The sequence below is a fragment of the Vitis vinifera genome, chromosome 17 (assembly GCF_030704535.1).
Source record: "Vitis vinifera cultivar Pinot Noir 40024 chromosome 17, ASM3070453v1".
In the NCBI taxonomy this organism is placed as follows: domain Eukaryota; kingdom Viridiplantae; phylum Streptophyta; class Magnoliopsida; order Vitales; family Vitaceae; genus Vitis; species Vitis vinifera.
In genome coordinates this window covers 6,269,689-6,292,589 of record NC_081821.1, presented here as the reverse complement: position 1 = coordinate 6,292,589, position 22,901 = coordinate 6,269,689, and the positions used below count along the sequence as shown (strand labels likewise).

Below are 22,901 nucleotides of genomic sequence, written 5' to 3'. Positions count from 1 at the left end.
GTTGGAAGCCACGATTAGTGGAATCCTCACTTGGTTAAGAATTTAAGGAGAATGACTATAGGTTGGGTTGTATCGAACTACTGTAAAATATTGAGTTTACATTTATCTTTTCCTTATTTTCTTTATTTTATATGTGTTGTTTTTTATTATACTTACCACATTATTACATACAATTGTAGTTTATTTTCTAAGGTTTGTAAAAAGTGACTATCACCTCCCTAGGGTGATTACCTTAAGTTGGTATAATTATGATCTTAACAATGCGCTTATGAAAAATGTGGTGAAAGAAAATAATCACCACACGTGAAGATTAGTAATTGGAAGATGACTTTATAAGCATTTTGTAAGCTTATAAAAAAATATCAGCTTGGACTTGGCCTTATATACATGTAAGCTTAAGTAGATATATACTTAAATAGTCTAACTTATAAAGACTCGCTCCCTTCTTATCGCTTAACCTATAACACCTTTCATAGATATTACACACTTTGGACCCTTACACGCATTTACATGGTTAAGGACTAACTTTTTCTTTCTTTCATTCAAACACGACATTCTCATCCACTTTGGGTCTAACGATCCCTTTTTAACTTTAAAATACATTTACATAATTAAAAAAAGTTTACTACATATATAATATCAAAAACTTTTTTCTTTATCTGATGTAAAATATCACATAACTTGTATGAGTTGCACCCTAATTTACATGTTAAAAGTTGTATTTGACATCAAACTTTGCTTTTAGAGTTTAAAAACTACTCGAAGGTATTAACATATTTCATGGAAGTCTTGAGCTCAAAGAATGTTATGACTTCAGACCTCATCATTTTCAATGTATTGCAATCTTGAGTTCAAACCTCATTTGTAAGTTTATTAGGCTTATGCATAAGTTTAAAAGTAGATCATTAAGTTGATGCCCAAGTCCAATACAAAACTCGAAGTAAGATAAAATGTTAAGACTATATCTGAAATTAGTTTAGTATATATTATTGGTTTTTTTATAATAGTTTAAAACTTTAAATGAATTTGTCACAACTTAATCAAGATAAACGTAATTAACAACTTAACTAAGAATGATATTACTTATTATAGAAACCTTCTTTCAATTTATGTCATGTTGTTTTAATATTTAAATAAAATTTCTTCTTACCAAGCCTCTCTAAAATATGGGCCTATGAATCTCATTACATTATGGGCCTAAGAATCTTATCGCATGATGCTATCATATCTAAATATGATATATTTTATTGAGAGATATCAAAATTTAACTTTCCTTCTTTTATATTTATTTATTATTATTATTATTATTATTTTTTATTTTATAATATACTTTAAAAAATATTGAAATCCAATGTCATATATTATTTTGAAAAAAATTTAGAAATAAATAAAAAATAAAAATCTTTTAAAAATAATTTAAGTTTCATGATCAAATGATTAAAGATAGTATCTATATTATTAAAACATAGTATGGTCAAAGATAATACTTAGAAAAAATAAAAAATAAAAAATTAATTAATTTTAGATAATTGTTTGAAATTTATATTTTATAAATTTAGGTTTTCTTTTTATAATTTTTTTTTCATATGAGCGTATAAAAACATACTTTTCCAGTAAAAAAAAAATATAATTCATAGTAACTTCAAATATTCATAATATAATTTCATTTAGAAGTGCCAAAAAGGAAAATCAATTTTAAATTTGAAAATTAAAACCCAAATTTACACATCCCAAAAGGCTCAACAGTAAAGCCCCAGCCTCCAAATTAAAAAAAAAAAAAAAAAAAAGGGAAAGGAAAATTATCCCACAAAAAGAAATTAAAATATTTAAATAATTTTGGAATTAACAGGGAAAATTAAAAACAAGATTTACCCGAGAAAAAGAAAAAAGGGGGAAAAAAAAAAAAAAAAAAACAAACCAGACCGAATTCCTGGTGCTGTCCCTCTTCTCTTCTTCCTTCTCTCTCCACCCTCATCTTTCTCTCTCTAGAATTTGGTTGTGTTTGGTTTCATATTTTCTCAGTCGTAGAAAATAAAGAAGCAAAGAGAGAAACAGAGAGAAAGGGCGAGAAACTGAAAGAGAGATTAGCCATGCCCTTGTCGTATTGGAACCTCCACTTTGGTTTCTCTCTCTACAATCACCACTCCTCTCTCTGTATAATTCCTCTGCTCCAATGCGAAGCTGTGATCTCCTACATGTAATCCCACCATAATCCGTACAAACCCTCTTTCTCTTCCTCTGATCTCTCCATCATGTCCCAATCCTCTTCCCCTCCGATCCACAACCACCGATCTTCCCCTCAACCCCACTCCCAAAACGACACTCCCACCCCTCAAAACGACACCCAAACCACCACAACAACCGCCGCCGCAATCCCCGCCCCCGCCGTCACAAGGAAGGAGCGTCCGCCTCGCGCGTGCACGACCAGGGCTGCGGCGCGGCTCTACGCGGACCCGCCGGTGATCGAGCGCCGGTCGAAGCCGGCCAAGAAGGAGCGGAACGAAGAGTCGCCGCAGCAGCAGCAGCAATGCGCCAGCAAGATCGTGACGCCGCTCGTGAACTCGCCTCCGCCCTCGCAGTTGCCGCGCTGGACCCTCCGTTCCATGTGGGAGTTGGCTTCCATACTCAATTTCTTGCATGTGAGCTTTCCCAAGTTTTGAAATTTGCTTTTTTTCTATTTGGGTGTTATTTTTTGTTGTGTTAGGGTTCATGGTTTTTGCTTTCTGTGTTGTAGGTTTTTAGGCCCCTTTTGAATATTGCAGTGGAATTCTCCGCTGAAGAGTTCGAGACAGCTTTGATTACGCCCAACAACACTTTGTCTGATATACATATTCCCTTATTGAAGGTTGGTTTTGTGTTTTTGAAGTTAAAAAAATTGTGTTTTTGCTTTACCTTGTTTTGGGGATTGAGCTTCATGTATACAACTTTAGGTTTTGATAATGTTTATTGTTATTAATATAGTTCTCATTCATGCGATGCTTGCTTCTAAAACATGAATGTGCTTATTAGTTTTTGTTTTTCATGTTTAAATGCTTGTGAAGAGTTCTGATGGCTTCACGGTATGGTGTGTGTAATGCAATTCTAGTTCTATGGTGTTTGTGTTACATTTTAACCATAGTAGAAGAAATGTTTTGGCATTAAGATAGTTTCTTTATCTTTGTTTCTTGTAGTTCTTACTATTTCTAAGCTCGGAAGTGTTTCCTTGAGGAGTTTAAATTGCCCAACAACCCATAAGCATGAATGTACCATAATTCTAAGTGAAGTGCCTTAAGATATGCACAAGTGCTACAGATTCCACAAAGTGTAGGGCTATGGGGATTCGGTGAAAGGTTTTGTTAGGTAAGGTTATTTTTGGTTCTTGGAAAGTATCAAGGAAAAGAAAATGATAAGGAAAGTGATTTTCTCATGTTTGTTTGTCAAATGGAAATTATCAAAGAAAATTAAATATAATTAAAATTAATTAGAAAACTATGCGTTTAAAATTATTTAATCTTTATATTAAAGAGTTAAAATAAGTTAAATGAGTTTGAAGTAGTATATAATAATAATTTATTTTTAAATCCATTTTTTATTTTCCTTCACTTTTTCCTTCTACTTTTCCTCTCAATTTTATTTCCCTCAAATTTTCCGGGAACCAAACATAGCTTAAAGAAATTGATGCTAGTTACTTTGAAATTAACTGGAAGAAAGAAGGGTGGTAAGCTTGCTTTTTGTAGGTTCTTTTAGGACCAGACATGTAGTTAGATTAGGCTTGAATACAAGATAATAAGTTTTGAGTTCTGTTGAAGCATATATACATAAATGCATGGCAGAATGGTGGGAACTTAGTGAATGTAATTAATTAAGGGGACAGACAATAGTGATTAGAACAAAAGCACCTGCCAAGTGACCTTCTCATGACAATTGCAATGTTCTTAATATTAACTCCTAAATTTTCTTTCTTGGTAGTGATTTCCATGCTAGCTAAAGATTTTTTTTTTTTTTCCAACTCAAAAAAGGTATGGCTTACATGTTTGGAGGTTATTCTGGGACTGATAGGATCCTCACAACTCTGAGGCCAACGTTTAAGCTTTTTATTTCCTCTTGAGGCTTCTCATAGGCAATGGTTTGTTTGCACGGGTATTTAATCCCACATGAAAGTGGAATAGCCTATATGAGTAATGTATGTTCTACCAGTTTCTACTACTAAACTGGAATAGTTTGTTACAATAGAAGGTAAAGAGTGAAACAAGGAGCTGTACCTTGGAGGTGATTTATTTTTAATCTTTAATTTTATCTTTTGGTTATTTACTATTCTACTCGTTGTGATATCCAATGATGCTATGATTTCTATTATGGCCAAACTTTTCTCTGCCTAGGTTTTGTCTCATTCCTTACCTCTTTTCAAATCCCCTTTTCCCATTGCTTGAGACACACACTTTGTATCTTGAGGTCTTGCAGTGTCTGGGTTATCCTGCAGATGTAATTTTTCTGAAGATGTAATTTTTCTGAAGAAAATATATTAACAGATTAGTTTGAGTGGGAGAGAACACCTTTTTGGTAAGAGATCCCTCTTCCCAATTCCCCAATCTTTATGTGGTACTCTCAGAGAGAGTAACTATTAATTATGCGACAGAGAGAATTGTTGAGGGTTTTCCAGGACTTAATGTTTAAAACAAATGTCCAGTATCGAGAAGTCTCTTCTAAAGCTCCTTCATTACTCAGAGTCATGGCTGGGATGCTGGGCTGTGGGTTTCATTAAGTTCTCTCTGGAAAACTTTCCTTTTCTCAACGCTTGTGATATAATTTTTTGTTTGATCAGAAACATCAATTTTCATTGCAATGAGATGATGAATACAAAGGACCAACAAACCTTCTAAAAGGTACAAATGCTGATCAAGTATGAGAAAAGCATAATGCTCCCTAAAAACCTAAACTATCTTTGCATATTGTTGGCAAAAAACCATGCTCACACATTAAAACTGCTCTTTATACTCAGAAGGACAATGATGTTTGAAGGGAAATGTTTTTTTTTCTAAACCCTATATCATCTCAAGACTTCATACCCCTGTAAGATTTCCTTACACTTCTGAATGGTGCTCTGAAAAAGATATTGATAATTGATGGTTGATAGTCAAAGCTCAGAGTTTTGAATTCTGAAAAGTTACCAGTTTACATCGTTGATATGGAATATAGGCATTCTGAAATTATCCACTTATTAAAAATGATGATTAAAGATGTGATTTTCTCTTGATATAACCCTGTTATGATCTTGTTCTTGTGCTGATATGCAAAGTAATATTTTGTTTAATTATATCACAGATGTACTGCTGCAGCTGACTTTGCTTATAAATTCTGATTTGTTTTGTATAGGCAATCCCTCCTGTTACACGAATGGCACTTACACGTGGTACTTGGGTTACCGTTTTATGCAGAAAATTGAGAGACTGGTGGCATTGGGTAACAGGATCACTGTGCCTTTTCAAATTGATATTAGATATGTTTTGCCATAGGCATATCCCTTTTGTAGCTATTAGTAAGCTAACATGTGCTTGGCATCTGGTTGCAGGTTGCAGAAGGGGAGATACCCATTGTTGCTTCGCAAGGGTGAGTAACCATCTTTGGAGTACTCAATTTTATGAATATTTGTGTGTTAATGAATTTTGTTATGTTAATTTGTTAGGGCTGAGGTTGGAATGTATAATGCTCTTGATCCTGGGGTTCGTGTGGTGATCCTGAAAGCATTATGTGACATTCGGGTTGAGGTATCACTATTTCCAGTAGAGTTCTTTCTTACTTCACTCAGTTTAACTACTTGCTGCCTAACTAGTTTAGCTTTGCAATAGTATATGATAATATTTACTGTAATCTCATTGAACTTCACCTCTAATCAGTTTGGAAGTTTTGGACACAATATCAAGTCTATGCATCCTTTTTGCCACAGCTCCTTGCTCTTGATTCTTTTATGCTGATTTATACGGGTTAAGCTCAAACTTAACAAAGCCGGTATGAATCAGTTTCACCATTCAGCTCTACGTATTGCCTTGATAGACATCCTTTGGCCTTCCTCTTATGGGTGCCCTCAAACTTGAATCAATTACTCATTTGGTGATAAGAGGACCATCAAGAGTGGATCTTACTACACAAAAGTATACATGGACACCCTAAAGCAAAAATAAAGAAGCAAAGAACTTAACCACAAGGCTGGAATGGCAGCCCCCCAGTCAACTCCACCTTTTCAATAAAATAAAAAACAGATAAGCAAACCTCCACTAGAAAATCCTTAGTCCAAGAAAATGAAGACTTGATTAATCGGTTGTCCAAACTAACTCCAACAGCTCCACCTCCTAAAAGATTCCCTAGTTGCCTCCCAAATGCATGAAAATAGGTCCAGAGGAGCACTTTCCCTCAGTTCCTTTCCATCTTATCTAAGACTGACTGACTATGGCAGTGCCCTGACAATGTATTGAAGAGGGAAAACATCAAGGCCCACAGACTTTGAGGCATTGTGCATTTATTAGCTTCATTGCATTTGACTGAACCTTAAATGGTTTTCCCTCATTTAATCCTCAATTGTTGTCAGTTTTCATCTCTAACTTTTCATAAAATGCTTTCACCTTGTTATTTATTTTGGCTATCACACAGCTTGTTTGGCTACACATTTGTTGAACATGTTGCCTTTTGATTGCTAAAAACATTTTTCTTGTTAAAAACACAACACTATTGAAGAACTTCTCCACATCACCCATCATGCTATATTCCATAGGGAATGTCCAACTGGAGTCATTTTGTAGTCTTGTGGACTTAAACTATCATTATGCTATCATAAGAAAGAAGATATTCCTTCTTAGTGTTGCATGATGTATAGCCATCCCACTATTATTCTAATTAGAGTTAACTTTTGTACATCAGTTTTTTGAGCTAAGTACTTTACTTTTATTAGCAAAGAGCATGCACTATTGAACATCTTATAAAGTATGGTTCGCAAGTTTATCTATACCCAATGTGAGAAGAAGTTCAATGCTAGGATACTTAAACTCCTCAACTTCATCTGGCATAACTGTGTTGACAGTTACATGATATGGGTGTGGTTATGTTGTCTTTAAGTGCCAGGAGATATAGAACATTATCCAAAAAAAAATAAAAAATACATGATATGGGTATGGGTATGAGATCCTTCTCAGTGGTATATGGCTGCTTTATTTTTTATTTTTTTTACTTTTTGATTCAATTTTGTGAAAGAAAAATTAACATTTTTTTTTTCAAAGGTATTTTTGCTTCTGATTTATTTTTCTTCTATTGTGTCATATCTAATTACTCATACCTGTTATTGAGATCATTTTCAGCTGAGTCCCTCTGTCCTAAAATTTGGGTGTGTGAAATATCAAACACCTAAACACATACATGCACTCAACACAAAACCTGAACCCATGCAAAGTAGGTTCAATGCAAAACGTTGATGTATGGCTATTGTTTGCAACTTTGTGGATACACTTATCTCTCCCATTGTCATGCAAGTTGCTGTTCCATCTTAAGTGTACTTTATCACATTGATATTATAAGTTGATATTCTTTCTTTCCTCAGCTAACCACATAATCTATTTGAGGACTCTTTTTCTTTGTCATAAGGAACATATTAAGGTCTTTCTTCTTTTCTCTAGAACTTTTCCATGAAACTCATAGCCACATAGATAGAAAATTGCTTAATAGTTGATGTTGCTGGCATAAATCCAAAGTTCAGAACAAATTTTTTTATATGTGAATGTTACATATATGCATGCATAATTGTTGATGGAACTGAATTTTTTTTTCAAAGAAAGAATTAGGAGACAAGGAGAGGATGAATCCATAAATCACCATAAGAACGGCCACCCCCACCCCCCACCAAAAAAAAAAAAAAAAAACCAAAAACAAAATAAAGCAAAAAAAAAGAAGCCCCAAATGAAAGAGCCCAAAACAAATTCTTATAGAAGCAACTTGTGCTAAGAATTAACAAAAAAAAAAAAAGACCTGCACCCAACAGAATCTATTGAAGGAGGAAGTTAGTTTCCCGCAAAGGTTTTGCCAGTCTAGGACCCCTCTCGCGACATGGTTCTGTTACTTTTTCAAGGCATTCTTTTTTTACATTACATTAATTGGAAGATCAATTGCATTTCTGATATATATATTTTTTCTTTTTTTCTTTTTTTATCATTTAATGATATTACAATGATTTTTTCATAGGTAATTAATGATATTATAATGATACAAAATAATATCTTATATATTCCTTTTAGGCCAAAATTTTCAAACCCAAATTACATGGTCAGATCTTGAAAATTTGTCACACGCTATATGCTTTGAAAATTTTTCTTAATGTTTTTAGTATTATGCTATTAATGAAAGGAATTGAATATGAGTTTCTCATTTTGTAGCAAGAAGATATCCGGATCTTTATTGACAACTCAATTAAACATGGTGTTCAACTGTCAGCATTTCGTAAAGAACGAGTAGGGGGTGATTCACATGGAATTTCTTACTGGTAATATAATAAGCTTGTGCTAATCAATCAGGTTAGCATAGGTTGTATCTATGTGGTTGTTATTATTCTTGTTATAGTTTTTACCAACATAAAAGGTCTGAAAACTTTCATTGTTTCTGATAAGTAGAATGACAATAATTTTCAGTGCATGGTTTTGTATTTCATGCCTTCTTCTGCGGTTTAAGTTTATGTGCTGTTGTTTCTTGTTTGTTGTTGGTAGGTATGAAGATGATCCTATTATTGGTCATCGATTATACCGGGAGATAAGGAAAGTTGAAGTGAAGAAAGCAAAGGTCAAGGGTTCCCAGTGCCTTCCCAATGCATCTTACCAGTGGGAGACGGTTGCAACTAATTTGGATGAATTTCAAGATGTGTCTGTAAGTGAGAAAAATTGTTCATTCATGTTGATGACCTATTATGAATTTTCCATATTAAACACTAGATGATTCATTTATTAGGGAGCTACCAAATTATCTGTTTTTCTTGGAAAACACCTTTTGCAATTTCTGGATCAAATTGAAAGGAGGAAACCCATACCAACAGCTATTGAATCATTTTGCATCCTCGATTCTGTATGTATTCTGTTAGAATAATGGAAATTTGGACACATTTTTTGTGGCTTAAGATGTGGCCTGAGGATTCCTCTTTTTCAGTTTTCAGCTGACATTTTCTTGTGTGATGATCTGCATTTATAACTTTTAGATGCACCGTTAGTATTAGATGTTTTGAAATAGTTTCAAGATTATTCATTAAAGCTTCAAATTCTGAGAGTTGGTGTGGTTTTAAATATTGGAGGGCTTCATTTGGATTTGAGTTGTCAGGTGGGTAAATAACTTCTGCTTGTATTGCCCTTCCATTGGGTAGATCTATTTTGACATTTCTGTTGGGAAGAAGTGAATGAATTCTCTGATTGGGTATTTCAGGTTTTTGTTTAGTGGAGGAAGGATTACTCTCATTAACAAGTTTATACCTTGTATTCCTGCTTTAGTGGTGGAATATTGGAGAAGCTGCAAAGCTTCCCCTCCCCTCCCTCGCCCCCCTTCCTCCTTTTTCTGGAGAGGCATGAGTAACAACCTTAGATATGATGTTGTAGGCTGGAGCTATGTTTCATAAGAGTAAGGACTGGTGGTTTGGACTTCGGGATCCAATGTTTACCAGATATAAATATTAGTTATGAATATAATGCAGCTATGGAAATTAATTAATGCCAACTTCCTGGATATCTGGTGCAAAATTACCATAATCTTTCCAACCAAACACTCTGTAGAGTTGCCTTGTTATGCTTTCTAGAACTCAAATCTCTGCATCTCCAACTAGAAAGCTAATCTTCATAGATGTGGGAATAATTTATGAGACTCCAAATTGCCCCAAGTAGCTTCCTCACAGAGAAGGGGTAAATGAAGAATGGGGGAGATGTTCACTGATTTGCATTGATTCCTTGCCTTGTCTTACCAACTAAATTCACATAACTTGCCAGTAACATACACCATGAAACTAGTGGAAGGACTATTATATTTAAACCATTATGTATCTTTCTTTTCAATTTAGAAGGTCCTTGAAAACAGAACTATAGGCTTTAAATTTTATAGTGCCATTATTGGTTTTATGGCACCGTTATTGGTTTTACACAGCACCTTATCATGCACTTTCTTGGGTGGTTCGGTGCACTGTGTACTTGGATTGTTTAAAAGGATCTTGTGGCATTTGTTATTCTCCCTATTTAGAGTGTAGTGGGTGTTGTCTTCTTTGGTTAGAGACATTCTAAGTTGGCATGGTAGCTTTGTGGGAAAAAGCATAGGAAGGTGTCATGGAAGCATTTCCTTTGTGCCTATTTGGAAAGAGAGCAATGATAGGGTCATTTGAAAATTTGGAATAGGATCAGGCTTTTAAAATATCAATCTTGTGTACCCTTTTGATTTGTGCTAGAAGATCCTTGGATGCGGCTCTAATGTCTATGATAGATCTAGGTGATTCATTGGGTTCTAGATAAAGGGATGATTATTATTATTATTGGTGGTGGTGGTGGTGGTTGTTTCTTTCTCCTTTTACTACATGTCAACCCTCTTTGCATACTTTTTGTGTATTTTGGGGCATCCTCTTTTGATTGGTACTAATAATAATGTTTTAATGTGGATTTAGAGAAGGCGTATGATCATGTGGAGTGGCCTTTCTTGTTTTTGGTGTTGAAAAAAATGGGTTTTGGTGAGAAATGGATCGGGTGGATAAAATGGTGCGTGTCTACTGCTAGATTTTTAGTTTTGGTTAATGGCACACCTTCGGGCTTTTTTCAAAGCTCTAGGGGTCTAAGGCAGGGAGACCCTATTTCGCCTTATTTGTTTGTGGTAGTGATGGAAGCACTCAACTGCCTTATAAAAAGAGCTGTTAATGGAGGTTTTTTGTCACATTGCCAGGTTAGGGGTAGAGGGGGAGAAGGAGTTAAAATCTCTCATTTGCTTTTTGCTAATGATACTTTGATTTTCTGCAAGGCCAACGAGGACCAAATCACGTTCTTGAGTTGGTTATTTATGTAGTTTGAGGCTATATCAGGGCTGAAAGTTAACTTGGATAAAAGTAAGCTGTTCCCAGCGGGCAATGTGGAGAATGTGGAGGAGTTGGCTTTTGATCTTGGTTGTAAGGTGGGAAGTTTACCCTCCACTTACTTGGGGATGCCGTTGGGTGCCCCCTTCAAGTCTGTGGCAATTTGGGATGGAGTGGAGGAGAGATTCCAAAAGAGACTAGCTGTATGGAAACGTCAATAAATTTCTAAGGGAGGGAGAATTACCTTGATTAGGAGTACGTTGTCCAACTTGCCTATTTACCTTATGTCTATTCTTCAATTGCCAAGGGGAGTCAGGATAAGGTTGGAGCAGATTCAGAGAGATTTCCTGTGGGGAGGTGGGGCTTTAGTCCGGAGGCCTCACTTAGTAAGATGGGCAACAATTTGTCTTGATAGGAGAAAAGGGGGTTTGGGGGTTAAGAGCCTTTCTACACTCAATAAGGCCCTCCTTTGCAAATGGAGTTGGCGCTTTGCAAATGAGAGAGGGGCTTTATGGAACCAAGTAATTATGGGGAAATTTGGGGAGGAACGAGGAGGGTGGTGTTCTCGGGATGTAAGAGAGGAGTATGGTGTAGGGTTGTGGAAAGCAATTAGGAAGTTCGGACACTTAGTTAGCAGTAAACTCTCCTTTGTGGTGGGGAATGGCCAAAAGATGAGTTTTTGGAAGGATACTTGGTGTGGGGATGCACCTTTGTGTGTTTCCTTCCCTCCCTTGTTCGCTTTAGCTGATCCAAAAGAAGCTTCGGTGAAGGATGTTTGGTCTGGGACAGGGGGGGTTGAGTTGGAGTCCTTGCCTTACTAGGTCCTTTAATGATTGGGAGATGGAAGAGGTGGAGGGCTTTCTGCAAGAAGCTTCGGTGAAGGATGTTTGGTATGGGACAACCGGGGAGGGGGTTGAATTGGAGTCCTTGCTTTACTAGGTCCTTTAATGATTGGGAGATGGAAGAGGTGGAGGGCTTTCTGCTATGCCTGTGTGGTCAGAAACTGATCATGGAGGAGGAGGATAGGGTGCAGTGGGTGGAAACAAAGGATGGAATTTTCTCGACAAAGTCACTTTACAAAGCCCTAGAGTCGGGCTCCTCAGTTTTGTTTCCAATGAAGAACATTTGGAAGTCGTGTGTGCAGCCAAAAGTAAGTTTCTTCTCTTGGGAGGCTTCTTGGGGTAAATTTTTAACCTTGGACCAAGTTAAAAAGAGGGGATGGGCCTTAGCAAATAGATGTTACTTTTGTCAAGTGGAAGAGGAATCCATTGACCACCTCCTTCTTCATTGTGAAAAGATGAGCATTGTAGGAGATGCTTTTCACCCTTTTTGGAGTGTCTTGGGTGTTCTCGTCGGTTAGGGAAACCCTATTGGGTTGGACTGGTTCCTTTGTGGGAAAGAAGCACAAGATTGTTTGGAGAGCGGGTCCTCTTTGCATTTTTTGGACTGTTTGGAAGACTAGGAATAGAATCGCCTTTGAAGATGAGGTGCTGTCCTTCCAAAGGCTGAAAAATTCTTTTCTTAACTTGCTTTGGTCGGAGACTATTTGTTTATAAAATATGGTCCCTCCACTGGAAGGACATAAGGAAGGAATACGCTCTTTTGCAAAACAAAGTGGGCTTTTCTGTGGGGAATGGTAGAAGGGTGAAATTTTGGAAAGATAATTGGTGTGGGAATTTCACTCTCTGTAATTCCTTTCCCTCTTTGAATGCCTTTGCAACATATAAAGAGGCTTGGATAGAGGAGTTGTGGGATCATTCGGGAGGAGAAGGGGTTTGGAGTCCTAGCTTCTCTAGGCCCTTTAATGACTGGGAGGTGGAGGAGGTGGAGAGATTACTTTTGACAATCCGGGGTAGGAGGCTTAATCCTCTTATGGAAGATAGAATGCTGTGGAAAGAGACAAAGGATGGGATTTTCTCAGTTAAATCTCTTTATAGTATTTTAGTTTCAAGAAGAGTTGTTCAGTTCCCTATCAACATTATTTGGAATCCTTGTGTGCCTATTAAAGTGTGTTTCTTTGCTTGGGAAGCTTCTTGGGGTAAAGTGCTAACTTTGGATCAACTCAAAAAGAGGGATTGGTGTTTAGCTAACAGATGCTTTCTTTACTGCGAGGAAGAAGAGTCTATTGATCATATTCTTATTCAGTGCTCCAGGGCAAGAGTGTTATGGGAGTTATTGTTTGCTCTTTTTGGTGTTACTTGGGTCTTGCCTTATTCGGTTGGAGATACCCTTAGTGGTTGGTGTGGCTTTAACTTGGGCAAGAAGCGCAGAAAGGTGTGGAAGGCAGCCCCTTTGTGTATTTTTTGGGCGGTTTGGAAGGAAAGAAATATGATTGCTTTTGATAATGAGGAGCTTTCGATGCATAGGTTGAAAAATTCTTTTGCTTGTAATCTTTGGTTGTGGACTAAGTCGGTTGTAAATGATGGTCCCCTCTCTTTACTCAGTTATTTTGATTGGCTAGGTGCTAGTTGAGGGCTGGTGTTGTATTTCTGCTTCTTTTTGTGCCCTTGGGCGCCTCTTGTATACTCCTTGTATGCTTTTGGGCTTGCCTCAAGGGGCCCTTTTCTAATTTATGTTTTTTGTGTGTTTGCCAATAAAAAAAAAAAAAAAAAATATGGTCCCTCCACCTTTGTTGAGTTCATTGATTTGGTGGGTTTCTGTTGAGGGAGGGGTTTTTTTGTACATCTTTATGGACAGTTTTTTGTTTTACTTGTAAGGGGGTAAGTAATTCCCTTTCTTTTCTGTACATATTGAGTCTCTATTTTAGCGCCTCTTAGCAATACATTTCTTTTCTTACTTATCAATAATAATAATAATAATAATATTTTAATGTGGATTGTTTAAAAGGATGTTCAGACCATATGTCTTGAAGACCCAGTTAAATCTTTAAGGAGAGTTTGCAACAAATTTTCTCAATAGTCAATATCTTTGTTGCTCTTTAACATGGTGAAGTGTGTGGTAGTGCAAGGAGAATAGCTTCTCGCAATCGTAGATGTAGGTTCTAGGGTTGAAATTGAATTTGTAGCTATATGGAGTGAACACCTTAGCCTTGAAATTATCACATTTTCGCAGGCTGATCAAATTCAGGAAAGTAGTAAACTGAGGATCGTTACTTTCAGGATTTAAAAAATAATATTTTGGCTTTGCATTTGAACCATGCAAGACAAAGGATTGTGCATCACTATGAAAGATCAGAAAATGTTTCTTAGGGTATGCCTTGAAAAGCATCTGTGGAAGATTCTGAGGGACCCAAGACACTCAAGGAGACTATCTCCTGATTAATCAATTCACCTCCTCTTAAATCCCCTTGGGGATTGTGTATTATATATATAAAAAAATGTATGAATTACAAGATACTATTGGTTCAATTATTTGATCATTCTCCATGCAACATTTGCTTGCATGAAGTGAGTATCTGGTCACCAGAAAATTGTGATAGCTGTGAGATCCTTAGATAAATAATTGTCTTGAACCTTCTAACTTGCAGTCATACTTATATTTTACTCGCTTATTGAGCAGTTAATTATACAACTGTGTGCCTTTTTGGTTAATTGTTCAAATTACAAGTTTGTGAGGTTATCAAGAAGCGAAAAACATTTGCCTTCCTCTATTTTTTTGATAGGTAAAAATGCTAAAGAATATGACAAAGAATAAAGGGCATCCAAAGGTCAACCCAAAAGATACAAAGAGTATACAAGAGACGCCAAAAGGCAAAAACAAAAAAGAAGAAGGAATACAAAAAAAATCACCCACCTGTCTAAGACCCAACCAATAAAAAAAGTTGATTAACTCCCATAAGACCCTAGCCTTAGAGCAATGAATTAACTCCCATAAACAACTTAGTCCAAGACCAATAACTGCAAACAAAAGAATTTTTCATCATTTGAGTCGAAAATTCCTCACTTTCGAATGCAATCCTATTTCTTTTCTAACCATCCAAAAGAGACATAAGGGAGTTGCCTTCCACACCTTTTGATGCTTCTTGCCCACAAATGAACCATGCCAACCAAGGAGGGTCTCTCTAACCGACAAAAGAAGAACCCACGTCACACCAAAGAGTGCAAAAATTAACTCCCATCTAAACCTAGCCTTAGAGCAATGAATTAGGATGTGGTCTATAGACTCTTCTTCGGAAGGCAAAGGAAACATCTATTGGCTAGAATCCACCCCCTCCTCTTTAATTGATCCAAGGTTAAGACCTTAACCCATAAAGCTTCCCAAACAAAAAAGCTCACTTTGGGAGGCACACAAGGGCTCTAAATGGTGCTCATCAGAAATGGGACTGCATTCCTTATCTCCAAAGCACCATAAGGGACTTAATAGAAAACTTCCCATTCTTAGTCTCTTTCCATAGCACCTTATCCTCCAAGTCCATAAATACCCTCTTCCTTTGAATTGTCAAAAGGAATTGTTCCACCAAATCTACCTCCCAATCATTGAAAGGCCTTGAGAAACGAGGATTCCATCTCCCCTCCTCACTAAAAGGATCCCATACTTCCGCCACTCACACCTCTTTAGCGTCCACCAAGGCATACAAAGAAGGGAAAGAATCACACAAAGCGACGTCACCACACCACTTATCCTTTCAAGATCTCACTCTTCTGCCAATATCCACTGAGAACCCAATTTTATTGCGCATTAAAGATCCTTCCTTCCTGATTTCCTTCCACAAGCCCACGCCATATCCCCCCCTTACCACTCGGGTACTCCACCCCCTTTCTGCTATCCCAAATTTCCTACTGAAAACTTGCTTCCAATGAACCCCCTTTTCATTTGCAAAACGCTAATTCTATTTGCACAAAAGGGCTCTATTGAGTGTAGAAAGACATTTAACACCCAAGCCACCCTTACTTTTATTTGAACAAACCATCGCCCACTTTACTAAATGAGGCTTCCCCTCTAAGGCTCCCTTGCCCCAAAGAAAGTCCATTTGGATTTGCTCTAAACTCAATCTAACCACTCTTGGCATACAGAACAAAGAGATGTAGTAGATGGGCATGCTAGACAGTTTACTCTGAATGAAAGTGATTCTCCTTTCTTTAGAGATAAATTGTCTTTTTCACAAAGCTAATCTCTTGCGAAACCTCTCCTCCACCCCATCCCAAACTGCCATTAGATTTATGTGGAGCACCCAAGGGAAGCTCCAAGTAAGAGGAGGGAAGCATTCCCACTTTGCAACCAAGCTCAAGGGCCAAAACCTCTAAATTCTCTCCCTTCCCATCAGTAAAATCTCACTTTTGTTCAAATTGATTCTCAATCCTGAGATAGCTTCAAACCACGTTAGCAACCAGCTCAAGTAAGCCATCTGATCCTGAGAAGCCTCACAAAAAACAAGTATATCATCAACAAACAACAAATGCGAGATTTGAATCCCATCTCCACCCCTCCCCTTGACCCTACAACTTGACAAAAATCCCTCACTCACCGCTTTATTGATAAGGCTACTTAATGCTCCATCCCAATCACAAATAGATAGGGCAAAAGAAGATCCCCTTGCCTTAATCCCCTAGAATTGTGAAAGAAACCTGATGGAGTGCCATTGACCAAAACAGAGAACCTCATAGTAGAAATGCACCACCATATCCAACCTATCCACTTTTCCCTAAGGCCCATTTTTTGCAACTTCTAGTTCAAGTGATCATAAGCATTCTCTATGTCAAGCTTACAAAACACACTATACTCATTACTTTTCAACAAGGAATCTATAGCCTCATTGGCAATCAAAGCTGCATCAAGAATTGCCTTCCCTCAATGAAAGCATTTTAGGCCGAAAACACCACCTCACCCACCACCTTCTTTAGTCTATTAGCTAGCACTTTTGTCAACAGCTTATACAAGCCTCCTACCAACCTAATAGGTTTGAAATCTCATCATCAGCGCCCCACCCCTCCTCCCTTTTTTTTGAAACTAAAACTAGGAACGTAGCATTCAGACTCCTTACAAATCTTCCATGCTCATGGAATTTTCTAAAAAATCCCATAACCTCATCTTTCATGAATTCCTAACTAAATTGCCAGAAAGCTCAGGAGAAACCGTTCAAGCTAGACGCTTTGTCCCCACTCAGCTCAAAAAGGGTGAAAAAAACCTCATCCACAGAGAAAGCCTCCTCTAGTCTCGCAACATCCTCACTTCCGAATTCCAAATTCAAGCCCATTAAAACTTGGATGCCAATCATCAAGTTTCGTCAACAGATTCTGGAAAGCGCTAACCACACCCTCCTGAATCTCATGCTCCTTTGAAAACTAGGTCTTGTTGATTTTGATGTTAGTCATACAATTCCTTCTTTTGTGAGAATTAGCCATCCTATGGAAAAAGCCGTTGTCCATCCCTTAACCATACTTATCTAGATTTTTGTCTCTAGGAAATTTCCTCCATGGGGGCCCATTTCTTGTGTTCCTCCCTTGCCTCCTTTCTAGCCTTCACCTTCTCCACTGATAAACTCTTGATTTCTCTTGTTCATCCCAGAAAGATACTTTATGCAGAGCCAAGCTCTTATTAGCCAGCCCCAACCTTCTCGAACACTTCCTTATTCTAGGTTTTTATGTTGGTCTTTAGAGCCTTCAACTTTGCTGACAAAATAAAGCTAAAGGAACCACTCAAATTAAAACCCTGCCACCAGCTTTTCAACAACTCTTTAAAATTTGCCTTCCTCTCATTCAAATGCACACATATGCCTGCAGATTGGGTGTTTCAACCGTTTCTTTTCTAACCTGCATCTCCATTAGAATTATGCAGCATTGACATTTCAACAATATGTATAATCCACTCATTTCATTCTTTGATTTTGGCCAAAATCCTGAGCTAAAGCACGTTTTATGTTACATTTTTTCTCCTCTTGTACTGAGGTTAGATTTTTTCCATAGTTTCCAGGAAGTCTCCTACAATGCTTCTTTGTTTTAAGTAGTCCCACCAATGTATTATTATTGATCATTAATTTTCTTATATATATGTCTTTTAAATTCAACTTGCATATCAAGATTGTTGTGAGATTAAATGCCATACAGCTATTAAAAGAATGAGATTAAAAACCCTGGAGTCCACTGAGGAATTTAAAACCACAAGCATCTTTTCCAGTGGGCCTCATATTGTTTGCAGTTAAGGGGAAGTGACTAGTTCCTGCTTTTTATGATTATTCAGGTTAGTATTCCATGTGAAACTTGTTCAAGGTACAACCCTGAAAATAGTAGTGTTTCCTGCGTTTGTTCTAAGTTGGAGAAGCACTAGGCCTACCACGCTGCAAAATAAGAAACCTTACATTGTCTGCCATGAGTTTTACCGCCGTGTATGTGTTAAAGTTGCAGGATGTGTAATGATGGTACAACTGGCAAGTTTTATTTCCATATAACAAATAAGTTACACAAGGTGGAGCTAAGGTTATTTACCTGTTTCTCATTTTCCATTGCCTTCATCCTGGAAAGTCTACAAGATCATACCATGTTTCAATTCTAATTACATGTCATTGAGGAATTCTTTTTGGTCGTGTTGGATGTTGTTCTTGTGCGCAAACCAAACACAGGAGGCCCTCTAATCATTTTTCTATGTGTATTTTGAAGCTTGGGCATGTCTATGGGGATAAAAAACCTACTTTAGTGAGGCCTGAAAACACCTTACATTCTTAATAAAATTGATATGTGAAAAGGAAAAGAAGGCAGCATTTTACATTGGTAGACTCAAACAAACCATCTCAATATCTTCAACAGGAACTTAGTTTGTAAAGCACACTTTTCAGAAGTGAGTTTTCTGGTTTTTCTTCTCAATTGGAACTAAAGCTTCTTATGCTTGAATATTGTTATGAAAAGAGGAAAGATAATCTGTTCATGATGGAGGTTTTTGAATATCCAGTTTGGGTGGTCATTCTTGGTGAGGCTGGCCTTGCATCATTTATTGTAGGAAAGTTTTGTATTTTATCAACCCCCATTTTGAATATGGTGGATATCAAGTACAAAAAGCACACAAAATTAATTATTTATTTTTTCCCTTTGATAAAAATCTATTAAATATTTTTCTTTTGGTTTGCATTTTAGAAAGGAGAGTGGAAAACTAGATGCTAAAAGTGGTTGCTCTCTTTGGTGAAGGAGGTAAACTTAAGCAGGATAGAATTGGAATGTGAATCTAAATAATTGGATGTGGAGCCTAATTGAGGTGTAGTTTTTTATCAAGGTTATGAAATGCTCTGTTGTTTAGAAGTTGATCTCATATGTTAGTTGGAGTTTCAGATTTGAGTAACTCCGTAGCCTTGTTAATATTCTTTGCAAATAATATTGGGTTCTTTACATTTTGATCAGCTTTTTTATACTTTTGGGGAGGATTCCTGATCCTTTTCTCGTAACTTTTATTCTAGTGTTGATGATGAAAAAATTTGTTGCTTAATGGCCCTTCATTGTGACACTTGGATGAACTTCCAAGTTCCAAATCTGCTGCCAAACATTAGATGATGTGATGCAGTTCTGCCATTCTTCCCTTTTTAAAAATTGTTCATGCTACTCACAGGAAAAGCTTTTCTCAAGTAAAAATAGAACAGAAGCTTCACTAGGGAAGAAGTTAAAGAATGACATGCTTCCTGAGATTGAGAAGGTCCACAAGGTACTCTGTTGTTTCTTGACTAAAAAGTTTAATATTTGAATCTATATCATTTTCTTGAATTGTGTCTCATGATCAAATGATGAACTCCTTTTTTTCTGATTATTGTTTGAACAGAGGAAAGAGAGGATGCTGAAAAAACAACATAGACAAGCTCTTCTTCTTGATAACTTCTTGAGTGTGGATGGGCTTGCCCCAGGACGTTCACTCCGCGACAGAAAACCTGTCACCTATACATTTGGTAAGACTGCATCAAGTGACCTTGTCTTGTTGGCCTGTGATTCCTTGTAAAATTTTGAATTGAAACAGGTAACAAGAGGACATGAAATCTATGCAGAAATAGGCTAATGCTCATTTTGTTTAAGTTTATGTCAGTTGACTTGCATTCCCTTATCTGTTCTTCTCTCAAAGAACAGCTGCAAATAATCCATGAACCACTATTTGAAGGTTGCCTAGGTGATTTGCCCACCATTTACAACCCAGTGATTGTCGACTGTTTCAAGCTCTTCTTTTCTGCCACTCTTTCTTTTTTTGTCCCCCGCATGTTTTTTCTTTTCCCTATTGCTTCTTGAATGATTGGATGGAAGTAATTGACATGTTGACCAGACACCATTCTCCTGTTGCTTACTTGATGGGGACTTATCTTATGTTCCTGGGTTGGTTATCGATGCATCAAGACCATGTATTCTTATATTCTTATATTCTTATATTCTTATATTCTTAAGTCTCATAGCCTGTGAGGTGCCTAGTTCTCATGCTTCATGTACCATCACAAATTGCAAGTCTTCACCCATTACAAAAACCCCCAAGTATGCTCTTCATTTGGCTTGTGATATAAAAGTGAATTAGTAAAATGGAAATTATGGGTCTGTTTGGGAACATTTTCAAAAATAAGTCTTGGAAAACAAATTTTGAGAATAATTTTAAAAAACAATTCTCAGATGTTTTTTTAAAACAAAAACCCGTTTGGGAACTTGAAATGTTCTCAAATGATTTCTGAATTTTCAAATATTTCTTAAAAATAACATTTATATGTAGTGTTTTATTTTCAATCACTTTCTATGTTTGTATAATTATTTTTTAAAACAGCCTTAGAAAACAAATGAAAGCAACTTAAACCAATTAAAATGTGTTTTCAAAAAACACCATGTTTTCATAAAAATTCTCAAAAATCTGACTAGCCAAACATATTTTTATGTTTTTGTATTCTCAAAAACAAAAACAAACAAACAAAAAAAATGTTGTTAAGAGCAGTTCCCAAACATAGCCTATATTGTTTCTCGAATATTAAAAAGGAGTTTATGGCTTTTTTTGGTAAAAGAAAATTCTTTCCAATGGTGACATCAAATTTCTCTTTTGGTTTTGTGAGTTTCCCTTTCTAGTCTTCTACCCTGAGCTCTTAAGATGTTGGCCAATGGTGCTGCTAGATGACCCCATCATAGTGGGGAACTGTTTTTTCTCTGCTGATATTATTCACATGAGGATGTTTATTGGGATATCTGATTGTTATGTCATGATTTTGCAGATGATTATGACCGGTCAATCAATGAGGCAATCAAAATTACCAAGTATGAATTTCACCACTAGACACCACTATATGATGTTTCAATATAGGATTTGGATTTCATACCATCTGTTTCTCACTTCTCTCTATCTTTTATACCAATTTGATGTACTTTTTTTCTTACTGTTGTCATTCCCTGTTTGTAAAACAGACGGAAACCACCATCCCCAGAACCTACTGTTAGAAGAGAGGGTGTTACAAAACCTGAGCCTTCTACAAATGGTAGATGGAGTGGTCCTTCACAAGCCCCTCAACATGTTAATTTCAATGCACTGTCTCCAAAATCACCCGATTATGATGAGATTGATGATGAACATAAATCTGAACCCTTGGACCGAAGGTATGTTGAACTTCTCTTTTTCTGAATTTCTTTTGGTGTCTTAAATCTCCTGACATGCTAAATCTGAGCTACATGTAGCAATCGGCGAAGACAAAGGCCTCAACGATATTCAGAGAAGGAATTTGTTGAAGCAGTTTCAGATAATGATGCTGACTTTGACAGTGATGATGATATAGTCGGAGAAGCTGTATATGATGAGGAATATTTGAGGAAACGTAAACAGCGGAAACTGTCCAGCAGCTCTGAAGGGGATGAAGAGTACCGTTGGGATGAAGAAAATCCTGAAGATGAGGAGGAGGAAGAAGAAGAAGAGGAGTCCTTAAGTATCAGTGAGGATAGTGATGGGCCACAAAGGTTTAAGAAGTTGCCAGGCCGTACTAGGAGGGAAACAAAATTAAGGTCAGTTGATGAGCTGCAGTCAGGCCTAAGACGGAGTAAAAGGGCCACCAGAAACCGTATAAATTACCGACAATATGATTTGTCAGAATCAGAAACTGAGTCATTAAAACAGGAGAAATCAAATGCATCAGATGGGCGCTCAGATGAAAGTGATAAGGTTGAGTATTCTATGGGAAGTCAAGATTCTGATGACAATGATGATGATCAGGAACTGAAGGTTGATCAGCCTGTTGAGAATTATCCTCAAACAGTAGAAAAAGAGATAAATCAACCTTCTGAGAAATCAAATAGCCCAGTACAAGATGAAGCTGAAGGTGTACGAAAAAGGCGTTTTCTTGACCTAAATGAGCTTGCCCCTGGTTCTGGTTTTGATGATGGTCCAAACACAATACTGAAAGATGATACAAATGACTTCTAAAGCTTCCATTTCTGCCACAAAGCAAGGGTTGTAGTTTTTCTCAGGGAAGCTAAATGTATGATAGTAAATTTATAAATTTTGTGATAAGCCCATGGAGGAAGTAATGCTTAGAGAGTCCTTCCTTGGCGTAATCAAGCCACTACCTGATGTAACTCTTTCATGATTTGCAGCAGGGAGCAATATGATGCTGAGAATTATGTAGATTGGGTAGTCATTTTTTAGTATGTCTACATTCAAAGAAACCTACGACAGATGAATGGGAATTTGTTGGGAGTTCTTTAGCCTTTTCTTTATCCAGTCGATGTACAATAACCCTTTAACTGATATTGTAACTGAAAGATTTGCTTTTAGATGTTCGGGCTCCCTTGTTTTATCATTCATGATCATGACAATGGTCCGCCTCTGAGCATTTGGGTTGGTTGGGTCAGTAGACGAAATGATCAGATTAGATACTGAATTCCTTGTAACAAAACCATCCTCCCTCAAAAGGTAACTAATTTTCAATTTTTTTTCTGTCAATCCTTCTACTGCTATGAAGTAACCACATTTTTTGGATTGTCTA

General features: G+C 36.9%; 1 protein-coding gene across 1 annotated transcript; it reads left to right on the top strand.

Moving 5' to 3' along the window:
• Positions 1 to 1,896: 1,896 nt before the first annotated feature.
• Positions 1,897 to 22,858, top strand: LOC100243405 (DDT domain-containing protein DDR4). The gene is made up of 12 exons (XM_002266311.5): positions 1,897 to 2,639; positions 2,735 to 2,845; positions 5,353 to 5,439; positions 5,549 to 5,586; positions 5,663 to 5,744; positions 8,394 to 8,500; positions 8,721 to 8,877; positions 19,529 to 19,621; positions 19,736 to 19,859; positions 21,144 to 21,186; positions 21,334 to 21,522; positions 21,601 to 22,858. The coding sequence occupies exons 1-12, from the start codon at positions 2,253 to 2,255 to the stop codon at positions 22,337 to 22,339; spliced, it is 2,157 nt and encodes a 718-aa protein (XP_002266347.1). The 5' UTR covers positions 1,897 to 2,252; the 3' UTR covers positions 22,340 to 22,858.
• The last annotated feature ends 43 nt before the right edge of the window (positions 22,859 to 22,901 follow it).

Excerpts from the sequence above, each read along its gene's own strand:
- LOC100243405 (XM_002266311.5), top strand. The coding sequence starts at position 2,253 with ATGTCCCAATCCTCTTCCCCTCCGATCCACAACCACCGATCTTCCCCT. Across the intron at positions 5,587-5,662 it reads CCCATTGTTGCTTCGCAAGG|GGCTGAGGTTGGAATGTATA; the intron begins GTGAGTAACCAT and ends TTAATTTGTTAG. Across the intron at positions 19,860-21,143 it reads ACCTGTCACCTATACATTTG|ATGATTATGACCGGTCAATC; the intron begins GTAAGACTGCAT and ends ATGATTTTGCAG.